Here is a 12,350-nt window from a genome sequence, read left to right as displayed (position 1 = left end):
ACGTATTCCTGAGCATTTTATTTTTTTATATTTTACTATTGTGAATGGGATATCATATTTTTATAACCTATTTGTATATGCATTCTGTTGATAGGAAATTAATTTTTACATGCAAATTTTCTAATTGGTCTACCTTACTAATTCTTATTTTAGTGATTATTTAGTTGATTCATTTTGGCTTTTCTTTCAACTCTTTCTGTTTTGAAAATTCATGATCATAAATGTGTTTTTAACATCAGTTATTCAATTTCATCATGTTAACTCTACTTTAGCTAGGTTTTATAAAGATATAAATGTTTAACACTTAGGTAACAGGTCAGTACTTTAGCCTGACATTTTTTTATGTTATAATTTTAACTTTATATTGAACATTCTGTAAAGCAGAATTGAATCGTTTAGTGTTCGGGGGATGGAGAATTAAAAATCATGTCAGTAATTGCAAAACTACTTTGCCTTATTGTAGTTTAAAACACTAAACTACAGAAGATCTGTTTTCTAGTCCTAACCAGCCTTTGTGGTAATTGTGAGCAAGTTACTTACCTTCTTGGAGCCTTTTATTTTTCATAAGTAAAAAGAAGAGAATGATGATACTTACACTTCAGGAATTGTGTGAAGATCAAGTGAGACTATCTGTGAAAGTGTTTTGAATAGCAACCCCGGAATATTGATGCAGGTGACCTTTTTCAGTGGTGTCTTACTCAGCGTCTTATTAGCCCAAGTCTTCAAAGCTCTTCGTTAGCCACAGAAACAAAGTCTAATTTTTGTTCTTGTTTCAGAGTACAAGTGGGCACATGAGTCAGCAGGACCTGGAATCCCGGATGAGAGAGCTTATCTACACAGACTCGGATCTTGTTGTCACCCCAATTATTGACAATCCGAAGGTGCGGAAAGCTACGCTAGCTACTGAGGGCTGTTTTAGACTTCAGTGAGGACTGAAGTTTGGGCGACACTTTCATTTCTGTCCTCTCATCGTCTGCTTTTGTTTCGTTCGTGCCACGTGTCTACATTTCTAGCCCCTGCCCTTGTCCGTCACCCTCCGCTCTGGCCTCCCACTTCCCTGAGTGGTGAGCTCTCTTCCTCCTCTGCAGCGGCTCTGCCGCCCGTCAGTGCAGCGGGCCGAGGAGTGGCCCGACCTCTAGACCTCAGACCGCAGTCCTCACCTCCTTCATTTCTCCATACATCCTTGACCTGGATGACTGTAGCTCTTCCAGTTGCTGATGTGTTCACAGAGGCAGATGTCAGTGAGCGTCACTCACCGGGCGCAGCTGGACGGGCAGATTCCCCAGAGACCATGCCCTCTTATAGGTTATTAGGACTGCAGGGTGGGCGGTGGGAGACACTGGGAGGTTGAGGGGTCGTGGCTCACAACGCACTTCTACCCCAGTGTGATTTGTGTTGCTTCGTGTCTTTTGGAATGTAATACTACATTACTAGGGGATGAGTCCCCTCCTTAAAACTCATTCATTCCTCAGTCCCTCTGTTTTCTATTGATTTCCAGTCTCCAACACACATTCCACCACCATGTATTCCGTATTTTAATTTTTTTGCTTCTTTTTTTTAAATGTCTTTTTTTTTTTTTTTTTTTTGAGGTCTCATTTTTAATGACAAAAATTTTAAGTGCTCGTGAGAGAATGTAGAGACAGACAATGACATACAGCTGGGGGGAATGTCAACTGGTAAACATTTCTGGAGTGCCCTTTGCCGGTATGTGTCGAAATTCAAATGCTGGATACTTACGAGCTGGCAGTTCCTCTACCACCCACCTCATCTCCAGGACGATGCTGCTAGGGAGAGAGGGTCTGGCGTGTTTCGGCGGCAGCCTCCGGTCACTGTGGCTGGGGCAGTGACTAAACTATAACGGTTTCCTCTCATCTCTGGGGAATATTAATGTAGTTTAGAATAAATGGGTTCTTGGATGCATGTTTACTTACTGGAAAGATAACAATATAGATTACCCAGCTATTTTTCGTAATGGAGCTATTTCGATTTATGAGTTCAGATATCTGGCAGAGTAACTGTGTATTACACCAAATTTAATGTGTAATGGGGCATTTTCCCAGTGGACCTTCCAGAACCATTTGTGCTATCTTCGACCACGTTCTCTATTTTTTTGTTTTATCTTATAACCGCATGTAGTTATTTCTCAGAAACCTTAAAAATCAGTAGCAGTTTCTTTTAAAGTTTTTATATTGAACTGATTTTAGACGTATAAAAATGGGTTGAGAATGTTAGAGCTCCTATGTACCTTCTACGGAGTGACTTCTGATGTTAACGTCTCACAGGATCATGAGACGGTTAGCAAAGCCAGGGATTAACGTCAGTGGAGCGCTGCGAACCAAACTTTCAGACTCGTTCTCACTTTACCGCTTGTGCCGCTGATGCCCCTTTTCTGCTCCAGGATCCCACGTTTCAGTTTGTTGTTATGTGTCCTTACTCTCCTTCTGTCTGTCCTTGTCTTTCAGGGCCTCGTGGTAATTTCTCAGTCTTTCCTTGTCTTGCATGACTTTGACACTTTGAAGTGGTCGGGTATTTTATACACTGGTTAGGTATTTACAGAATGGCCCTTAATTTGGGTTTGTCTAAAGGTGTCTCATGATGAGAGTAAGATTATGCATTTCTGGCAAGAATGCCACCAGCAGAAGTTTTGCAAATGCTCTATAGATTTTGGAGAAGTTAGACACAGAAACGATGGTCAAATTTTTTATTAAAAGCTTCACAATGACGTATACCAGCTGTTCAAAATTCATAGATCCAATTACATGTTTTCTTCACTTTCCTTAAAAAAAGAAAAATCACGCATTTTCCTGTTCAAGCTGTCACAGCTTCCTGGGGTGGTGTCGTCTTTAATTCAGCCATCAAGTCTTAACTGTCCCGTGAGGCCTCAGTCCACCTTCTGCCTCATCAACAGACCCTGCCCTGACTATATCAGCCTAGAGCGCTTGCTTTGCATTTTCTAGTATTTAAAACAATTTCTCTTGTGAAACGTAATGTTTTTTGTCTGTCATTATGTCCCACCTGTTTTGCATTGTTACTTAAATGTTGTTGTTGTTGTTGTTTGACAAATGTTTATCTTGTTACCCAGAGTATCCGCACTCTGGTTATATCTTTCTGTCCCCCTTAATGCTTAGTATATGGTACCTCACTCTGGCAGGGGCCCAATACATATTTTGCGGAAGGACTAAATTTCTGACCTAGAGGTAAATTAGCTTATGAGTTAGTCGAGTCTGGGTAACTCACTTCCATGAAGCTTTATTTATTGCAACTATCAATTGAAATAATTTAACATTTATAAGTTATTCATATTCATTTTAATCTGAAAGGGCACTGTTGAATTCTTGTTCTTTTTGGTGAGAAATTTTACAGCATTCTTTTCTGTCCTCATTGATTTATAATCTGATAACAGGAGATCAATCAGGAGACCGATTTCTGTCTCAAAATGTTTTGTTTTGTTTTTTAACCACAGATAATGAAACAACCACCAATTAAATTTGATTCAAAAATACTGCATCTACCCGCACATTCAGGTAAGATCATAATGGGCTGTTGAACACACAGACACTTTGCAGATAGACACGAATATGAAATTTAATAGCAAATGGAATATTTTATTCATGAATAGCTAAATTTCTCTTTTCTTGCCAACTGGCTATTTTCTTGGGGCAGTGTTATGGAAATTATAAACAATCTGTAATTCACTTGCGCCAGCCCCTGACCTTACTCAGCTGAGTCTGGGCTGCCGTGTATTCTGTATTCTGCGGATGGGAGAGTTTTCCTGGGAAGCGGGTGGGCCCTTCTGCCCTTGCCCTTGTAGAGCCAGTTGAATGTCCAACACTCCTGTGGGTGCAGAGGGTTGGAGATGCCAATGAAGAATCGAGATTCTGCTCAATGGAGCCAGGGCAGTGGAGACTGGGGCCAGATGGTTCACCTACGCGGGGATGTGTGGGGCGCAGGTACTTACAGGAAGATTGTTACCTTTTCTTTTACTTAATGGAAAGTCTCATTTAGGGTGAACATCAGAAATTTTTTTATACCTTAAATTTGATGTATTTTGTTTGATAAAGCTTTTAAGCTAGTAAACGTCATCATAGTTAGAACAGAAATCTATGATTCTAAAATAAATAAAATATTCCAATTTAAATAAACCACGCCAAGTAGAACCACTATTTATAAAAACCTAGAGGATTATTATCTTGAAGTAATTTTTTTCCCTTTTTCCCTTTGAGTTATTTTAGGAAATTATTATTACAGTTGAGTTTAAGGATGGAGATCAGCTGAAACCATGTTGACTTTGGATGATGTCTCTTTTCTTAGTTTTTGCCTTTTGTTTATATGGGAGTTTGCAGATAGGGCCCCCAGATGATTTTAGCTATCATGTTAACCTGGTTATGTTTATAGTAATTTCATTGGAACCTTTTAACTATAAAATTTTTGGCTTTTCTGATATTTTAAGGCTAGATTGTTTTATTTACACAGAGACACTCTTGTTTTTATGTAGTATAGTTTTATTTAACTTTGCATTTTGTTATATTCTCAGTTGCAGGATTATTCTTCAGGCATCTGCTTTCTTTTTTTTTTTTTATAAGCAGTTTTCCATTGACATAGTTAAAAAGTCTCCATTGCTAGAAGACATGAGTATAGAAGAGTAAATACAAATAATGTCAACCTTGGAGTATTTTTGCTTTTGGCATTGTGAAGCGACAGTTTTTTTTTGGCCTCATCTTAGCTATTGAAATTCTATGTTCCATTTTATTTCTCGTGATATTTTTAACAGTTCTTTTTCACACGATATGCACTTTTAATATTTTCTTTCCTCTTCAGTGGATAAGTTAGCATCACTAAAAGACCAGGATTGGAATGACTTTTTACAACAAGTGTGCTCACAGATTGACTCCACCGAGAAGACCACGGGGGCCTCCCGAGCCAAGCTGAACCTCCTTTGCTATCTGTGCGTGGTGGCTGGTCACAGGGAGGTGGCCACCAGGCTCCTGCATTCCCCCCTGGTAGGTGGTTGTGACATACAGACCCCTTCCACTGCCCTCGCAGCACGTGCCTTCTGCACGTAACTTCTGTACGTCTACAGAGATGAAAACAAACGCTAAACTATTAATTTGATTTAATTACAATGAAAAAAGGGTGATTTCTCAAGATTATAGAGTTGTCAGAATTATTCTCTATTTAATTCTCAGGTCTAAAAGCATTCGAGTGGACAGTGATTTTGAACTTTTTCCATTGTAACACCCAGGTTGCATTTTATATTAACTTGTTGTAATTGGGAGGTATTTTTTGTATCTGAAATCATGACAGATCTTTTCATTGACTAGTGGAATGGGCTGCCCATGTGGAGTAGGGGCTCTTTTATTGGGTCCCCTGGTAAACACCCAGATTTTTGATATGACACTTAAGGGAGACAGCAAGTCTCTAAGACTTTTTTTTTCATTTTTCCCTGTTGAAGTTTCTTGGACTGTCTTGGTTCATCAATGAAACCATGGGAGTTTGGCAGAGCTTTTGAAGTCGTCCCCAGAATGGAGTTACAGTGATCTGGGGTGTTTTCCATAGCAGGTCCTGATTTTGGAACTGGCTTAAAAATTTAACTCATTTGATTTTAGGATAGTTTTAAGGTTACTTTTTTTTGATACTCGGTCTCTGTTTGTGGGGTGAGGGGTAGGACTCATTTAGGAATATAACTGGGTATGAAAAACAAAGTGCATTTCTTAGTTTTTATTTCGATCTTATGTACTCAGTGCTTTTGCATTTTTGTAAATTATTATCTCAGCGCAGGATTCATATTTCATTTGTATGTGGTCTGATTTGTTAACTTAGCAGTCACTTTCATTGTTGTTTCATGAATGAAATGTACATCTTAATTTTTTATTCTAGTTTCAATTGCTAATCCAGCATTTACGAATAGCTCCAAACTGGGATGTGTAAGTAACATTTATATTTTAATAATTTATTCTTTAGTAAGTAGTTATAGCATACATATTTTATCAAAAGCACATAGTCCTAAACACTTAGTCATAAAATATTCTGAAGTGATGATGACTCTGAATCATAGGTAGTTTCTATAGACATCCAGTTGTAAACTTAAAAAGACTTCAAAATAGACCTTATTCTAATATGATATAATTTTAGAATTACTTAAAGTATGTTTGGAAACATTATTAACTGTTGTTCTTTTGAATGTTCTTTATCAAATACTTTATCCTCCATCCCTGTGTTTTAATTTCATTATGTTTCCTAAGGAGTTCTCCCTTGCTGTGATACCTTTACCTTATACAATACATAGCTAGCTTCCTTATGACGTTGTTTAAAATCTAATGGGATTGTGATCTGTAAGCCTTTGATAAGAGGATATGTATTTGTTCATGGAGGCAGCATGCCATGGCGAAAAGCACATTAGATAAGTGTTAGAGGGTTCTGGGCTCTGGTCACCTTGAGGCTTGACCAAATGATGACCTCCGCTCCCTGGGGAGTCTGTGTGGGATGATGAAATTGCAGTGGCTTTGGATCCAGACAGATCTGGCTGTGGATTACAGATCTACCCCCTCAGCAAACTGCTTTAACTGCTTAGCCTCAGTTTCTTCATCTGGAAAATGGGGAGAGTGTATCTACTTCATAGATTTTTGGTAATAATTAAACTTGGAATGAGGTAAGTATGTGAAGTACCTTGAACAGTGCTTGATTCTTCTTAGTGCGTGCTTAGTATATGTTGTGGATGTGGAAGATGAAGTTATTATCAGGTCTGCTTATCTCATTATTAGGAGAAGCCTGTGAAAAGATGAAGATGAGGGGGGTTTTATGAAATGTGATAGTAAGAGGATATTAATTTATTCTTCCAGGCTGGCAAAATATGGGGAAACAATAGGTATTTTCAGAAGGTGCTTTTTAGGATAATCCTTATGCATTTTTTTAATGTTACTTTCCCAAGATAAAATCTGACCTTACAAAATAGTATTTTTAGGTAATTTTTAAGCATGTAAAACTTAGAGGAAATCTTTGGTATGCTCATTAAAAAGAAACCATGGAAATAACCCTTCAGCGAAAGCTTAAATTATATCCTTGAATGGGGTGCCCCCTGCTGACTTTTAAAAATAGACGTTCTTGAATCTTTCCAAGTAGTGTTTTAAAACCGTTTTTTCCCTATTTTTTTAAACTCGAAGTTTAAATGTAAAGCAGTTTTGAGGAAAATGAGTAAGGCAGACAAGTGCTCTGCTTGAATCCTTCTTTTACTCTCTCTTCCTCCTGTCAAACACCACTTCTCCCAGTGAGGCCTTCTCCGAGCCAGGCCGTATCTCCCTGGTAGTGGATAAGGGTCCTTCACTTAGCTGGGCTTAGTCACTGTTGGAGTAGATGTGTTTATTCCTTGGCTGTGTTCAGCATATAGAAAAACAAGATAGGATGTAATATGTAATTTTATAAGTTTCTCTTCCCCTTATACCATATTTATGTATTTTTAATGTCATTAATTGCCTATGATACTTTTTTAAGGTATGCCTTTTTTATATGCTGAATGTCTGATCATTTTATTTACACGGTTTCCTATTTTGGAATAGTAAATGTTGTAGATAATATAACGTTGAACTTTTTTGTGCTTCACCTTTTTTTTTTTAATTAAAAAAGATTCATATCATAACTAATTTTCTACATGAAATAAACAGTTTCAAATCACCCGAAGTGATATTTCATTTCCTGCTGGATAATGAAATAGAAACACCTCACTAAAACTAGTATTTATGAGAATAGAAAAATACTTGTAAAACTTAACGATTGTAAAACTTTCTATTAAAGTAAATATACATACATATATGTTTAACTGTTCCGATATTATTTTGTACTTAAATATAAAATCACTGGTCTACCAAGAAGTGGAAGAGAGACCTTTGGCCAAATACCACTCTTCTCTTGAGTTAAAGCTTTTGGAAAATGTTGTTTTCCATTTTACTATTCAAGTACAAGTTTTTCAATTTTTGTCAGTATTGCAAATGGGACTGCAGAGAGCTTTGCTGTTCACGTCTCCCCATGTACACGAGGGAGCGTTTCTCTGGGCCCATCCGTGGGGCGCATATGCTCACTCTGTCGCATTCTGTTTTTATCTCCTGTTAGTGCTTCCAATTGCTTAATGTAAGTAACCTCCGTCCCCGACTCTCCTCTATAAGGACTGTTTTCTCTGCATTTACAGACGGGCCAAGGTCGCTCGCGTGATTGGTTTACTGGCCTCGCACACGGCTGAGCTCCAAGAAAATACACCTGTTATCGAGGTAATTTATTACTGAAATGTTATGAATGACAAAAAAGATTGTTCTTCATTTCGTAATTTAGAATACACAGCTTCTTTTGACCTTGTTATAAAATGGTAACCTAAATAGACATTTAAGCTTAAATACAGCAGATCGCATACAATATATTCTGTTACTAAAGGTTAGGTATGGCAGAGTTACAGGGTTTGTGGGCTCTACTCATTATTTCAGTTATTTTTGGATAAGGCTTATTTCATTACTAGTTTCTTATAGTCTACCCAACATTTTATTAAAACTAATGTATTTTCTAGGTAGAAACATAGCTCATAATTCAAATGAACATTCTTTTAGCTTTTCACCTTGAATTTAGTGTGTTCATCCTCACCATTTATCAGTTATTTCTGACAGTGATTCTACTGTTGAATGGCCATGCATGCACTAAAGATATTTTCTAATAACAGTAATTTCTTTCAAATACTGATACCAGGAAGCCTTTCGTAGTTAACCGGTAATTCCAGGCCCCATAATGTGACTGCCATTGTACTAGCCTTCGTGAGTGTCCTTGAACACTGAAAACTACTGTGTATTTATCTTGTTCATGTATATTACACTTAACTGGTAATAGATTTTCCTGCCTTGGACTAGGAGAGTCTCAGTTGTCAAAATAGTTGAGAAGAACCAGGGCTTTTATGGAGAAGGGCAAAAACTCCTGAAGGAAGTTGTAGTAAGAAGTGGGGGTTTAGTAGAGGCAGAACCTGGGGGTGGTGGTGTTTGGAGCTGTAAATGGAATTGTTTGGCCAGGTGCTATCCAGCAGAACTTTCTGCAGTGATGGAAAATGTTGTGTGTGTGTGCTGTCCAGTACGTAGCCTGCTGCTGGGGTGGTATGGGTGCACGTGAACAGGAGGCAAATTGAGGCTCGCTGCATTTCCTCTCTTTATTTTATCCCCATTCCCTACGAACTGTTAGATCTCTGAGCTACTGAAGGAAATGTCATTAAGTCTAATCTTCCTTTCTTCTTTCCGGGGCCAAGAACAATGAATTGTGACCCATATGATCCCGTCGGTAGCCAGATGTATAATTAGATTTTTATCTAAAAGACTGAGCAGAAAGGGCAGTGTCGTTAGGCAGATGAGAAGACTTAGGAGCTCAAAAGTGGAGGTTCCTTCTGATGACTCCAAGCAAAGGGCCCTTGATGAAATAGAGAGGCTATAGATGAGAGAAAACTTAAATTGTAAGACACAGTCCTGAGATTCTCGAGGACGTTCTGGGGTAATCAGAACAGGTAGCTGTTTCTCAGGAGCGGTGTGCCACGAGGTAAGAGCCTCTGAAGATGACGGTTCATTAAAATGGCCAACGGATGCAGTAACAAGGAGGATGAGTACCTCAGGAAGCCGACTTAGTGAAATTGAAGATCAGTTGGATGAATTCTCTTAAGATTCGGAAGAGAATGAGAAAGGATAAAAATTTTGAACCAAAAGGCATAGAAGATGGTTCCAGACGCTCGATTAAGCTGTCTGGTACGGCAGGCACCAGACGCCAGTAGCTGCGGAGTCCTGGCGAAGCGGCTAGTCTCAGTCGAGATCTGAATTGGGATGAGCTGCAAGTGCAGAGCATGTGCTAGATTTTGAAGACTCCATGTAAAAAAACGTGTAAAGTATCTCACCTATGATTTTTTTTATAGATTGCATTTTCAAATGATAACATTTTGGGTCTATTTGGATAAATAAAAATATTAAAATTAATTTTACCTCTTTTTATTTTTTAATGTGTTACTAGAAAACTGTAAATTACCTATGTGCCTCGAATCATATTTCTGGTGGACAGCACTCATCTAAGATAAACAGTGGGATTTCCAGAAGGAGAGATCAAAGCAAACGGAAGTGAAACAATCATGAAAGAAATAATATAGGAAAATTTCACCCTGAGCCGAAGAAAAACTCAAATCTTTAGATGAAAGGTCTCACCAAATGTCAGGCGAAACATTGAAAAAAGATGCACATTTAGACCTACCCTGCTGAAATTTGTAATTTCAAAGGGAAAAAGGAAACCAAAAACCAGGTTATACGCAAATACAGTGAATTCGATTTGCATTTCATTTATTTGTACCACTGAAAGCTAGGAGATGCAGAAAACAGTGGGAATGGAACAGCACTTAAGGAATCATGTGATCTTAAATCTCTCCATAGAGCCATCAGGTCGCTTACTTGCAAGGACAGAAGAAAAGACATTTTCAGAAATTCAGAAACTCAATCTGAATTTCGCTAATATTTCTAAAACTATTTACTTTGAGGAAGCTACTTGAGTAGCCTAAAAAAAAAAAATAGAGTTTAAGGCACTGTAAAAAATATAAACAATGAGTCCATTAAAATCCAAGCCTAGATAATAGCTGTTAATGTTGTAAAGTATAATCTGTAAAGAATGGATTTTTCAGAAAAAGTATACATACTTTTAAAAAATAGATAATGGCATGGAAGCGAAGTCTACATTATTTTACAAGATCTAAAAAGGGTAGCGGAGAAGGGTGTGGGAAAGGAAGGGTGTTATGGGGTAGCACTGTCACGTGCAGGAAGACCATTCCAGGCAAGTTTTTTTTTTGTTCTAGAAGAAGTTCACAGATATTGTTTTATTTCTGACATTGATTATCTCTTCTTGGTGTCGATACTGTTTTTTTACTTAAGAAATATTTGTCAGTACCTGTGTAGACAAGGCACTGTCTAGATCCTGGGGCTTAGTGCTAAACAAGATAAACATCCATCTCTGGTGGAGCTTGTGTCCCAGTGTGAGGAAGAGGTAATAAACATCAGATGTTAGGTGGTGATAAATGCAATGAAAAAGATAAAAAGTTAAAACAGTGGGGCTGGAGAATGATGAGGTGGCGGTGCTGGCGTAGAGAGGTTGGTCGAGGAGAACCATGGATGGGAGCGTCTGAGCAGAGACCCAGGGGAATTGAGGGCGCAAGCTGTGTCTTCCCGACAGGGCGAAGAACAGTTGCAGAGGACGAGATAGGAAAGCGGTCGGCGTGTTGTCAGGAGCACAAGGTGATGAGCAGCTGGAGCTGAGTGACAGGGAGAGTGGTCGGAGATGAGGTCCGTGAGGGAGCCAGGGGCCAGCTCGTCCAGAGCCGTGTCGTCATAAACAGTCAGGATTTGGGATTTTTTTTCTGAAGGAGATGAGAAGCCATCAGAAGACTTTGAGCAGGAGTGCCTTGATGTGGCTTATGTTTGAAAAGGATCACTCTGTCTATTACAGGGTTGGGGCAAGGTAGAGTCATTGAGACCAGGCCATGGTAATTCAGGTGAAGGATGATGTATGTATGTGTGTGTATATATATGTAAGTTATATATTTAGCACATAAAACAAAATATAAATATAAATATATACTAATATATATGCTTTTTTCCTGGATCGGGATTTTGAAGACTAATGACAGATTTGCTGCCTGCTATGATCATAGAAGGCAGACTTTAATAACCAGGTCTGGCCATTATAAATTGTAATGTTCAGTATGAAAAGTGCTGCGGCATCAGAGAAATGCAAATCAAAATGAAATGTCTAGGCAGCCACCAGAGTGGGAAAAATTAAAAAGCTTCCCAATCCTAAGTGTTGGCGACAGGCCTGAGCTGAAGGAACACAGCTGTGTGGCCGCGGGGAACGTAACCCTGCTTGGCGACGTCTCCCAAAGCTGCGCTCATCTGTCCTGTGACCTCGCGCCCATTACCCTGCAACCCAGTGTACCAGATGACGTGTGCAAGTTACTTGCTGCAGCTCTAAATTTGAATTAACAAAAATATGCCCACCAATAGTAGAGCAGACAAAGTGTGGCACATTCTCACGTTGCTAGCAATGAACTATGGCGTCAGGCAGCAAGCATGAATGAATCTCGAGGTCGTAGACAGTTGTCCCAGGCACCAGTAGGACACTTCCTGGGAAAGACTGATCCAGATGTTCAGAAATATCCTGGGGCCGTGATGGTCCTCGTTCAGGGTCAGCTCCCCCTTGGTGCTGAAAAATTATGAGGGGGAAGTGTGTGTAGGTAGAAGTCATGGCAGGTGTGGAGGGGCGCCTTGTGGCGTGGAGTCCGGGGAAGACAGGCCAGAGGCCAGGGCTGGAGC

At 39.1% G+C, this 12,350-nt stretch overlaps 1 protein-coding gene across 8 annotated transcripts in view; it reads left to right on the top strand.

The window, feature by feature from the left end:
• Positions 1-12,350, top strand: part of ULK4 (unc-51 like kinase 4) — a 364,809-nt gene that overhangs the window by 20,342 nt on the left and 332,117 nt on the right. For all 8 annotated transcript variants that reach the window (XR_004950599.1, XM_016163283.2, XM_036219850.1 and 5 more), the window contains exons 13-17: positions 777-881; positions 3,464-3,524; positions 4,819-5,000; positions 5,878-5,924; positions 8,180-8,258. Coding sequence is in view for 7 of the 8 variants with exons in the window: in XM_016163283.2 (XP_016018769.2) it covers positions 777-881; positions 3,464-3,524; positions 4,819-5,000; positions 5,878-5,924; positions 8,180-8,258 (474 nt within the window). In the remaining variant the exon portion in view is untranslated. The remainder of the gene's footprint in view (positions 1-776; positions 882-3,463; positions 3,525-4,818; positions 5,001-5,877; positions 5,925-8,179; positions 8,259-12,350) is intronic.

Source organism: Rousettus aegyptiacus, unplaced genomic scaffold, assembly GCF_014176215.1.
Source record: "Rousettus aegyptiacus isolate mRouAeg1 unplaced genomic scaffold, mRouAeg1.p scaffold_m13_p_4, whole genome shotgun sequence".
In the NCBI taxonomy this organism is placed as follows: domain Eukaryota; kingdom Metazoa; phylum Chordata; class Mammalia; order Chiroptera; family Pteropodidae; genus Rousettus; species Rousettus aegyptiacus.
The sequence above is the reverse complement of the archived record's forward strand: the minus strand, read 5'-3'. Positions and strand labels throughout refer to the sequence as shown.